Source organism: Rutidosis leptorrhynchoides, chromosome 1 (genome assembly GCF_046630445.1).
Source record: "Rutidosis leptorrhynchoides isolate AG116_Rl617_1_P2 chromosome 1, CSIRO_AGI_Rlap_v1, whole genome shotgun sequence".
Classification (NCBI taxonomy): domain Eukaryota; kingdom Viridiplantae; phylum Streptophyta; class Magnoliopsida; order Asterales; family Asteraceae; genus Rutidosis; species Rutidosis leptorrhynchoides.
In genome coordinates this window covers 159,894,446-159,907,439 of record NC_092333.1, presented here as the reverse complement: position 1 = coordinate 159,907,439, position 12,994 = coordinate 159,894,446, and the positions used below count along the sequence as shown (strand labels likewise).

The 12,994-nt window shown below is 31.5% G+C and overlaps 1 protein-coding gene across 1 annotated transcript; it reads left to right on the top strand.

The window, feature by feature from the left end:
* Window positions 1–2,937: 2,937 nt before the first annotated feature.
* Window positions 2,938–5,563, top strand: LOC139890663 (glucan endo-1,3-beta-glucosidase 14-like). Its single transcript, XM_071873570.1, has 3 exons — window positions 2,938–2,980; window positions 4,396–5,426; window positions 5,504–5,563. The coding sequence occupies exons 1-3, from the start codon at window positions 2,938–2,940 to the stop codon at window positions 5,561–5,563; spliced, it is 1,134 nt and encodes a 377-aa protein (XP_071729671.1).
* Window positions 5,564–12,994: the final 7,431 nt, after the last annotated feature.

Sequence of the window (12,994 nt, the reverse complement as noted above, 5' to 3'; positions counted from 1 at the left end):
AACCTTGTAATGATCCTGTTGTTGATGATTCGTACACGATGGTTTTGTACGGGGCATCACAGTCCGCTTTGGATCATAGAATGCTTTTGATCATAGATTTTAGAGCCCGTGCGATGCACAGTGAGTAAAATAATCGTGCAAATTAATTAATTTTTTGAATAATTATTCTTTTGAGTTTATGAGCCTGTGGTGTTGACACTTTCTAAAAGTTTTTTTTTTTTTTTTTTAAATCTAAGAGCCTGTGGTGTTGACAATTATTAAAAATTCTTTTGAGTTTAAAAGTCTGTGGTGTTGATAAATTTTAAAATTTTTTGGATGATGTTAGTAACTTAACGTCTACAATTTTTTTTATATTGTAACTAAATCATATTTATATTGTAAATGTTATTCAGATTGTTGGACTCGGTATATTGCATACAATTACAATATATGTTACTGTATACGGTTGCTTTAGAAAATAAATATACAACTATTAAAATCAAACTTACATACATATCTTATTAGTCTATTACACTTAAATTAATATCAGATTATTTATATTATTGTGTGTATTCTTCAAATAGTGTTTACGAAGTACTAAATACCAGATTATAATCAAATAATGCTTTAAATAATGCTTAATATGTTTTGGGCTTTTTATTAACAGACACTACTAATACTAATTAATCCGAGTATTAGTAATAATAATAATCTTGATGATGAAGATGAAAATGACATGTGACATATATATGTTTTATACAAGAATTATTGTATAATGATAACATTCAACAAATATAATTTAGACCTTACTAACGTATTTTCATTTGACACGTTCTATGACAAATTTTCAATGGACTTATATTTTCTCTAAATATGATGTAGTATATAATTTATAATTTATATCTAATTAAAAAGATATTAATGGAGGGAAAAAAATTGTAGACGCTAAGTTACTAACACCGTCCAAAATCACTTTTTAAATTTGTCAATACCACGAGCTCTTAAACCAAAAAGAACCTTTAAAAAATTTCAATACCATGGTCACGGGCTCATAAACTCAAGAATAATTGTTTGAAAAAATCAATTTTACCCACCCGTGCAAATCATGGACTCCAAATTTTTATTTGTTTTTGCTATTTACATATTTGAATGATATAATTTGCTACGGTTTTTGCACGACTTTTTACACACTCGTGTAACGTACGGGAAGATGAAGATGACATGTGACATATATATGTTTTATACAAGAATTATTGTATAATGATAACATAAAACAAATGTAACTTAGACTTTACTAACGTGTTTTCATGTGACACGTTTCATGACAAATTTTCTACGGACTTATATTTTCTCTAAATAATACGTAGTATATAATTTATATATATGATTAAAAAGATATTAATGGAGAGAAATAAAAAAAAATTGTAGACGTTAAGTTACTAACACCACCCAAAACCACTTTTTAAATTTATCAATACCACGGGCTCTTAAACTCGGAAGAACTTTTAAAATTTATAAATACCACGGTCACGGGCTCTTAAACTCAAGGATAATTGTTTGAAAAAATCAATTAATTTTGCACAATACTTTTACCCACCCGTTCAATACACGGGCTCTAACGTTTTATTTACTTTCGTTATTTATATACTTAAATCATATAATCTGTTACGATTTTTGTACGGTTTTTTACACACCCGTGCAACGCACGGGCTCTAAAACCTAGTATATATATATATATATATATATATATATATATATATATATATATATATATATATATATATATATATATATATATATAGCCAAAAGTTCAAACGAGAATCATAAAAAAACGAGAACTGCGAGAACTTTTGATTTATAAAGATTTTCACATGTAAATAGATTGAATCACACATAAACCTTGATCAAGAGTATGAATGATCATTAAATAGTTGAAAAACACTTATATTTTACCTATATAATTAAATATATTCTTTCTCGTTCACATGTGCATATTTGTTTCCGAACATGTGAACAGTTTCATATAATTAACAATTTAACATGTAATTTGAGCTAATGAACATATGTTTGTTAATGATATGTGTATTAAGTAACATTTGCATGTAATTTGTTGCATTTAAACGCATAAAAACTATTAAATTAAATAGTTCTCGCAGTTCTCACCTTTTTAGTGGTTCTCGTTTGAACCTGCCCATATATATATATATATATATATATATATATATATATATATATATATATATATATATATATATATATATATATATATATATATATAATAGAGGTATTTATATTAAGTTCAAAATTAACTAATATTATTTATATTAAGTACAAAATTAAAAAAACGTGCAATTTTATTTAGTTAGGATATTAAAAACCACATATATATTCAAGTTAGGATATTAAAAACCAGTACTGAAATCAAGATTGTGGTCATAAAAATCTGTGGACTACAAAAACAATGAAGAATAAAAGAAATGCACGAAACTACAAAGAAAATCTAAATCTAGCTGTAAGAAAAATATCTCGCACGATAACAACATTGCAATTTCATATCATATTTTCAAGTTTATAATTTCGCATGAAATATTCCCAAATTTGGGAATATATTTCTAAATATTTAACTAGTACACAAATATACAATATATTTCTGATTTATCCCATCAAGGAGGTTTTATTAAAGGTATTCAAATTAATATTAATCTAATCACCTCGCTAAAGTAATTCGTTAAAGGATTAATAATTAATAATATAAATATAATACAATATAAATATAATATATAATATGGATTAATAGTAATATAAATATAAATGTAATTATACACACACATTGTGCAGTGTATATAAAGGCATCCTCATTGAATTTCAATCGCCTAAAGCAACATTCAATCTATACCGGTCGCCGGAGAGTCTTTTTCCGACTCCGGGGAACGGTGGAAGCTGCGAGTTTCATTTTTAATGGCTGCCATCCTCTGTACACTTATGCTCATCATTTTTTCAGGTAATTAACTTTTTTTTTTATTGCATTTCTCTTCAACAGTTTTCTAAATTTCAAATATTCTTGTAAGTTAATGATACAAATATAGAATTTAAAGCATTATCATGCGAAAAAGATGTAACCTTTTTTCAATTCTATAAATTTTTAAATTGGATTGTAGATGTATCAGGATATCAAGATTCAAAATTTCTTATTTTATTTATTCACTTGATGCATTTTTATTGCATTGAACAGTGGCGAAGCCAGAACTTTTTGTCAGTAGTGTCACAAACTAACAATGATTTTTTTTTCCTAAATCACTCTAACTCAGTTAATTATGGCTTAGTGGTACGTTGTCTTAGATGCTGAGGTCCACCATGTAAAAAGCCTTTGTCAAAATGGGTTCGGGTTCGAGTCGCACTCTTAGTAAGGATTTACGACCCTTCACAAAGTGGGACTATACTTGACCTACCACATGGGAGTATTCGGTGGAGGTTTTTTTTATACCCATCCGACTATGGGTTGAGTTTAGTGGATTTCCAAAAAAAATATAGGATTTGAGTGTTAGTGCTGATCAACACGTGTCAAGATATAAATATTAATCATTAACTAAATAATAAAGCTCACAAATAAAGTATTTGCTTATTATAAACTATGGATCATAATCTGAGATCATGTAATGAAAAGGCAATTATGAATGAAAATGAATATTGAATTTCAGAAAAGGAGTAAACTAAGTTGGTTAAATTTTACTTCAACTTATATTCTGGAAAATATTTAGCATATAAATTTAATACTCCGTAATTATAATGGGGTCATATGACATATACTGCTAAATACTACTAATTGACACTATAAAGCCTAATTAAATTTACACATAGCAAGCTATTTTCAGTGGGGTCATTTGACCCCAGTACATATAAGGTGGCTACGCCACTGGCATTGAAGCTAAAGAAACTAGACTGCAAAATCAGTTAGGCACACATTATAAATTTTTAGTAAAAATATAGTAGTATCAAGATTCAAGAACTCTTGTTTTTTGGCTTTTCTTTTTGTACCACTAGTAAATTCAATTTTTAGCATTGATGCTAAACTTTTTTTTTTTAATATGATTGCATACTGATTAATTACATCATCATAAGGTTATACTACAGGGAAATCAGTAATCTTTCCAATATGGGATTGAATCTGGCTAATTTAACTATCAACGGATTATTTTTCTTATAGTACTATGGAGTATATATTATCTATTATAGTTTTTTAAAAGATTAACAATTAACAAATATATGAAAATTCAACAACTTCTAAAAAGGGTTTTGAATCTGGAGTCAAAATGATCACAAAAAAAAGCTAACTTTTTACTGTAGGTTCATGTTTTCAGAATCTTGGATCTTGATTCTTGAAAGTAATCAAACTTTATTGATTTTGATGTCATCCAGATTCATTTGCTGGTACTTTCAGCCTTGGAGTTGGGATAAATTATGGACAAATAGCCAACAATCTCCCATCACCATCGCGTGTATCTACCCTTCTCGAATCTTTAAACATCAGCAGAGTTAAACTATACGATGCAGACCCGAATGTATTAACTGCATTTGCCAACACGAATATCGAATTCATCATAGGTTTAGGAAATGAATACCTTCAAAAGATGCAAGATCCTCAACAAGCACAAATATGGATTCAACAAAAGGTACAACCTTATATTTCACAAACTAGAATCACTTGTATAACCATAGGAAACGAGATTTTAGGCGGTTCAGATCCTCAATTACCATTTTATTTATATCCTGCCATGAAAGCAATGTATCAAGCTTTAGTGAATTTAGGATTAAACTCACAAGTTTACGTGACAACCGCTCATTCACTTCAAATCTTGAAAACATCTTTCCCACCTTCATCTGGTGCGTTTCGAGATGATTTAATTCAATATATTCAACCAATTCTTGGATTTCATGCGCAAACAAATTCCCCTTTTTTGATTAATGCATACCCTTATTTTGCATATAAAAGTGACCCAAAAAATGTAGCTATTGAATACTTGCTATTTGAGCCAAATGTGGGGAGTGTGGATCCGGTTACAAATCTTAAGTATGATAATATGCTTTATGCTCAAATTGATGCGGTTTATTCGGGTATAAAGGCATTGGGTCATAGTGATGTTCAAGTTAGGATTTCTGAAACCGGGTGGCCTTCAAAAGGTGACGTGGATGAACCGGGGGCCAGTGTTCAAAATGTGGGGATTTACAATAGAAATTTGTTGCAAAGGATGCAACAGGGTCAAGGGACCCCGGCGCACCCATCACAACAAATTGATATTTACGTTTTTGCCCTTTTTAATGAGAATTTGAAGCCCGGTCCAACGTCTGAGAGAAACTATGGCTTGTACTATCCTGACGGTACGCCCGTTTACAACCTTGGTGTTCAAGGGTATCTTCCTAGCATTGATTATTCGTCTTCGGTGAAAAATGTGAGTGAACGCTAGTTTTTCCCTTATATGTTTTCGGGTTTTCATAATTCTTTTCTAATTGATGTGTGTTTTTGCAGACACTGTGTATGTACCGGCTTTTGGTATTGCTTCTTGGATCATCCATCCTATTTGCATAGATTGATAGATACTTCAACTAACTTTACATGGAAACTTCAAAATCCTTAAAAGGGGGAGTCATCAATATAGGTAATCTTTAGCTTAAATATCTTCACTTATTATTGGTATACATGAGTTTCGGACTCGTTTTATGAGCTGACTAATGTTAAGGCTACTAAACGCTTTGCGAACAACCCATAGTAATCGTGATGGCACATATTTGTCTTTACATATAGTTTTTATTGTATGTACTTTTATAGCAATATTATGGTATAAAGTAGTGACCTTGAAGTCACAATGAGTGGCATATCTTTTTGGAATCATTCATATATGATAAACTATAAGCAAAAACACAATTTTTTTTCGGAATATATTGATGGAATCTCTAACTATTGGCGGTACTTAAGGTATCTCAAAGGTGGTGTCCGCCCACCCTGGATTTTACGGAAAAAAATTTTTTACACTAAAAAAATAAATTACTAAAAAATAAGGTTTTTTTTTTTTTAGTGTTCGTCTCTGCTGAATATGAAAGAATTAAAAAAAATTTACACTCGCCCCACCTGTATCCGAGTTCAAGTTCCGCCGCTGTTGAGAAAAATATCCATCTTTTGTACTACATTGGGCTTACCAAGTACAATACTTTAAATGTACAAAAATGACATCTTTCTAGTATCTTATATAAAAACTCCAACTTTTTAACAAAGCTAGTAATTTATAATTGCAATCATGCTTATTAATGAAGTATATCATTAATATTCATATTTTTTTAGGGTATGATTATATGATAGCTAGGCTATTCGATGAACGTTATGACTAATCACCACGACGTTTTTCAGGGAGAATAATGGCACGGATGATTCAAGACTTTTGCCCTCGTATAGTGTCCACCAACACCAAGAACCACTGGTGCCAATGCTTTTCCATGCCGTCATATCTGACTCGGCCTTCGCGACAACATAGTACTTGCCATATACATACATATAAGAAATTCATCTAGTACACTAACACTAAAAGCTACATTTATAAGGAAAATTGGGATCTTTTTCCCAAGTATATCAACATTTAATTTATTTATATCCGTATCATCTTATTTTAGATATGAAGTTCTTTAGTGAAGGTGTAGTAGTTTTTGCTTGAGTTTTGGCTATTTCACGCAAAAGTTAATGTACATGATTAGTATAATTCATGATGTAGTATATAATATAGTATATAATTCATGTCATGACGAAGTATATATAATATAGTATATAATATAAGTTCTTTATTATAATATTTTTGTTAAATTAATCATTATTTTATAATTATATTAAGTTAAATATAAATGTAATAATAAGGATATTGCTAAGAATAACTTTCACTACAAGAAATTCATTCTTTTGCCACGAAATCATTTGTGGCGACATAAATATCGCCGCAAACAACCCGCTAAACGACAAAAAATTCCTACTTTTTGACTTGTTGAGTCAAACTTAACTTTTGTGTCGACATGTCGCCAAAAAAGTCGCCGCAAATTTAATTTTGCATTTCTTTTCCATTTTTCTTAATAAAAACCTGGTCAAAGGTTGAAATTTTTTATATGTGGCGACATGTCGCCACTAAAAGTTGTCGCAATTGTTATTTTTTATTTTTATTTCATTTATTTTTTTCTCTCCAAATTGCAAAAATTATTAAGTGGAGGGAAAATTTCCCGCCATACCTATTGTGGCGACTTGTCGCCACTAATGTCGCCGCAAAAGTTGCCACAAATTTAATTTTACATTTCCTTTCCATTTAATTATGTAAGACGGTGGTGTGGTGGTGATTTAAGACAACAAGATGTGACGATGTTGTAACAATGGGGAATGTAGTGGTGATGTGAGTCGGTGAAATGAGGAGGTGATGTAAGATGGCGGAATGTGACGATCATGTAAAACGGTGGATTGTAGTGAAATGCGGTGATGATATGCGACGTTAGTAAAATGAGTCGGTGATGTAAAATGGTGGAATTAGAAAGTAATGTAAATTGGTGGAATGTGGTGATGTAAGATGGTAGTATGATATGGTAATCTAAAACGGTAAATTCTGGTGGTGGTATAAGTCGGTGGAGTGTGGTGGCCATGTACGATGGTGGAATGAGGTAGTGATGTAAAACGACGGAATGTGGTGAAAATGTAAGATGGTGAAATGTGATGGTTATGTATGACAATGAATTGTGTTGGTGATGTATGACGGTGGAATGTGGTGGTGTATGACGGTGGAATGAGGTGCTAATCTAAGACGGTGGAATGAGGTGGTGATGTAAGACGATGAAATGCGGTGGAAATGTAAGACGATGAAATGTGATTGTTATGTAAGAAGGCGGAGTTTGACGGTGATGTATGACGGTGAAAAACAAATCAAGAACCTCTGCAGTGATACAAATCAAGAACCTCTAATGAGTTACATCTTGTCAATTCACGTACCGCATCACTAATAATAGGTGGTGATGTAAGGCTGTTGAATGAGATGATGATGTAAGACGATGGATGTGGTGTTTATTTAAGACAACGAAATGCGATGATAATGTAACACTGTGAAATGTAATAGTGATGTAAGTGGATGAAATGGGAAGGTGATGTAAGTCGGTAAAATGAGGCAGTGGTGTAGGACGGTGGAGTTAGAAAGTAATGTTAGACGGTGGAATACGGTGATGACATAAAGTCGGTGGAATGTGGTGGTGATGTACGATGGTGGAATGATGTGGTGATGTAAGGTGGTTTAATGTGGTTGTTATATATGACGATGGAATGTGGTAATATGATGCGGTAATCCAAAACGGTGGAATGTGGTGATGATATAAGACGATACAATATTATAGTTATGCAAAAAAAGTAAGGTGGTGATGTATAATTGTGGAATGAGAGGGTGAAATGTGTGGTGATGTAAGACGGTGTAATGTGGTTGTATAGTACGTATGACGTTAGAGTGAGTTGTTGATGTAAGAATGTTAAATGAGGCAGTGTTGTAAGACGGTGAAATGATACGCTGGTGTAATACGGTAGAATGTGGCAATTATACAAGACAGTTAAAGGTGACGATGTAAGACGGAGGAATGTGGTGTTGATGTAAAACGATGAAATGTGACTGTTATGTAAGAAGGTGGAGTTTGGCACTGATATATGACGGTCTAATGTGGTGGTGATGTACGATAACGAGAATCTGGACGAGAATGACCAATAGAACGATAAGGAGGACGGAGACGAGAACAAGGACACGACGAGGACGGGAATATATAATATATTCTATTAAATGTATTTTTTTTATAATATAGTGAATATATATGTTATATTATATATTTAATTTATATCAAAATATATTGAATATATTATAAGTATTATTTATTAAATATATACGTATATGTATTATATTTAATAAGTAGATTGTGGCGATATCTTGGCGATATCTTTCTATTGTGACCAATATTGTCACCACAATTAAATTTTCATTTGGCGCTGGAGGGAATTTTTCATTGTGGCGACTGTTTGTGGCGACATGTCCCCGAAATCAGTAGCTGGTATATAAACAAACAGCAGCTTTTTTTATTTCTTTAACCCTAATTCTTCTTCTCCTCTCAAAACCCTTTGCGGTTTTCAAGTTAAAATGCGAATCTAACCAAGATCCAACCATACAATCTTGTATAAGGTAAACATGTAACCTCTAATTTCTCAAAAGTTTCAATTTATAAAATAGATGAATTGTATGTTTAAACTCCGGATTTGTATGAATTGTATGAAATTAATTCTTGAACTAGTTTTATAACTAGAGTCTTGAATTTTCTACCTCACGATTTTTATGCATCTATGTTTTTATCTTAAATAAATTATGTTTAGTACTTTTGGCTCTGAATTTGAATTACTATTATCAAATCAATGTGCTTGACTTTCTCATTTAAGTGAGTCGTATATTGATATTTGTATGAGGTACATCCAAATTTTTAGGCAAGGAATTGGTTAAAATCAAGATTTGATGCTACTGCTTGTTTTGGGTGAACTTTGCTACTGTTGATTTTTTTTTAGTTGGGTTGTAAAATCTTGTGAGCTAGGTAGGAGTCTAAAGTTTCAGTTCAACCCTAACTCTGCTATTATTTCAAAACCAGAATAATGAAGTAAAGTAGCTGATAAAAGGGAATTTCTTGTCATGTTCAGTTAAACCCTAACTCTGCTATTTCAAACCTTAACCTACACACACACCTTTATTATAAGGTGTTCGTGTCAACTCAATTACAATTGCAATCTCAACTAAAACAAAAGAAGGTCCAAGATAGTTGATAGAAGGTGAGTAAGAGTATTTTAGAAGCATATTTATATTTATATTATGATTATAAGGCATAAACATAAGCAACCGTAATAAACTTGGAAGGTACACCTAAATGTAATTAGCGAAAAAATAATAATCAGAAGATGGAAATGAACTAGCAATCTTCATTCTAAACATTTTAATTGTGCTTTCAAACAGGTTAGTAAAGTGACGAAAGGATGGGAAGCTTAACTAACCCAACTCGTTGATTAAAACAGGTTGGTGTTGTCAACCCAATTACTGCCCTGGCCCATTTGGCTCAACCTTAACCTGTTCAGCTTGTTGTCATGTCAGGAATACCACCACTCTACTACCAAGTGAAAATGTTTATTATGTGAAAATGTTTTCGATCTAAAAATACATTACCTTTGATCCATGCTCGATTTCGTTTGTATTTTTTAACAGATGGCTGATGTAGCACGTTCTTACGACGGTGGTAGCGGTGATCCTCCTGAGGGTGGTGGTCGTGGTCAGAGTCTACCTTCTAACTGTCAGGCCAAACGTATAAATATATTATGTTGTTTTATTTAAATATAATTTATTTATGTGCATTTACGATGTGTATGTAAATTTGTAGCACCGAGACAACCACGGGGAAAAACTCTATGATGCGGTAGGTAAAGGAAAAGAGCCCTACTTGTATGTTGATTCTGAGGACAATGAGGACGATTGTGGTGATAATGATGAAGACGACGGATGTGGTGATAGTGATGAAGACGATGGATGTGGTGATAGTGGCGTCATAACAAGTCGCCGCTAATAAGTCGCCGCTAATAATAGATGACGTCATAATAGATTTTAATTTTCTTTTTATTTGAAAAATAAATGTCGCCGCAATTTGTCGCCAAAAACTATATTTTAGAATTTCTTTTTCCTTTTCTTTTACCGTTTGTGGGCCCCACATGTGTCGCCACAAAAGACGCCGCATAATATCAAAGGTGACGCATCTATTGCGGCGACCGTTTTGTGACGTATTTGTCGCCGCAAATCAGTCTATTGTGGCGACATGTGTGCCTAATGTGGCGACGTAGTGTCGCCGTATTAGACCAGAATTGTGGTAGTGTTTTAATGTGATGACCCGGAAATTTCTGACCAATTTTAAACTTAATCTTTGTATGATTAACATTTCCGACACGATAAGCAAAGTCTGTAAAACTGAATCTCAAAATTTTTGAACTACTTTTATATATTTAAATACCCTTCGGTTGTTTTCGATGATTCGCGAACAATTATATGTAAATAGATACATATATACTATAACTTGAAAAGGTAAGAATGTATTAATTATTTGATACCGTACAGTAAACTTATTGGTTTAAATATCTATTTGAATATATATGATAAGTTGAAATATTTATTATTAAAATTTATTTATAAATAACTTCCAATGTGTATTTAAAAACCGATTTATGTATATTAAAAAGATATATACATATATATAATTTCAAGTTATTTAGTAAACGATAGTAATATTTTCAAATTGCTACAGTACCCAAAATGCTACAGTGTTTTTGTAAATCACTATTTGCTACAGTGAATTGCTACAGTAACTTTGCTACAGTGGTATAGTTTATGGACGATTTAAGGCTATATTTTGACAAAGGTACGATTCACGAAACGTAAAGTACAAGTTTTCTCAGTATACGATAGGACGTTTGAAAAACCGGAACCGGGGCATAAGTCGAGTGACGACGTACGACTTATCGGAATGAAAATTACAAGTCAACTATGCATGTGAATTTAATATAATATATAATTAATTATATAAATTAAATATATTATATTAATAATTAAAAAAATATGTCGACAAACTAGAAGTTAAAAGATCATGAGCTGGAAATCCATCCTATGCGATCGCATGGGAAATGGTCTTGGAGGCCATGCGATCGCATGGCAGTCCTGGACAGGCCACACCTATAAAGCTCGAGATATCTGCCTCTGTTTTAATTTTAAAATTACTCCGTATTATATTTATTAATTATATTATTATTATTATTATTATTATTATTATTATTATTATTATTATTATTATTATTATTATTATTATTATTATTATTATTATTAAGATTAATATTATTATTAATCTTATTATTATTAGTAGTATTTGTATTATTATTAGTATTATACATAAAATACTACGACGAGGTCATGAGCGTGTCACTTTCAAAATAGTTTTATGAGCTGGATAAAGCTAAGGAAATTATGGGTTATTGCCAAGGAGGTTATGGGTAATATTCGCAAGTCAAACCTAGTGTTTATCATCTCCGTTACGTCTACATACTTTCCTACAATATTGAATCTCAATATTGATACGTAAGCACTCATATTTTATCTTTTATATATTAATTGTGTATCCATGTCTAGTGCTCGAGTATATATATTTATACATGCTTGTATGCTAAATTTCGTCGCTAAACAATTATGATGAATCATGAAGTAAATACATATATTACTGATAAAAGGTATATGATATGCATGTTTTTGGAAAGCTGGCGAAAAATCAATAACTTTTCATTTAGATATCGAATAGTTTCGATGAATGTATTAAAAGATATGATCAACTGAATTATGATTGACGTTAATTGAAATTGCTTTTGAATCTGCAATTAAGATTTAAACAACTTGTTTACAAGATTGATAAAATGGATTTTTAAATATTACCAGCCGAGTAAATGAAATCTTATATAAGGAACGTCTCGTTTTGTTAAACTATTGTCAAAATTGATTTTTTTGAAACAACTTTGGATAACTTTTGTATGTCGATCTCGAGCATTAGGATTGTGATACACTATGACCTGACCTAGCTTAATAGATATTTATTGACCAACATATGTTCTCTAGGTTGAGATCTACTGTTATTTGGTAATCCGAGTTTCAGTCACATTTTGCTGAACGACTTTATATGCTGCTAAGGTGAGTTTCATTGCTCCCTTTTAATTGCTTTTGCAATATATTTTTGGGCTGAGAATACATGCAATTTATTTTAAAACGCAATGGATACAAGTACATACTTAATTCTACACTGAGTTTAAACTGAAAATCTCTTAGCTTTGGTAACTAGTAACTGCCAGTACATAGGATGTGGACTGGTGGGCGTGAATAACAGTATATGGATCCATAGGGCTTGACATCCCCGT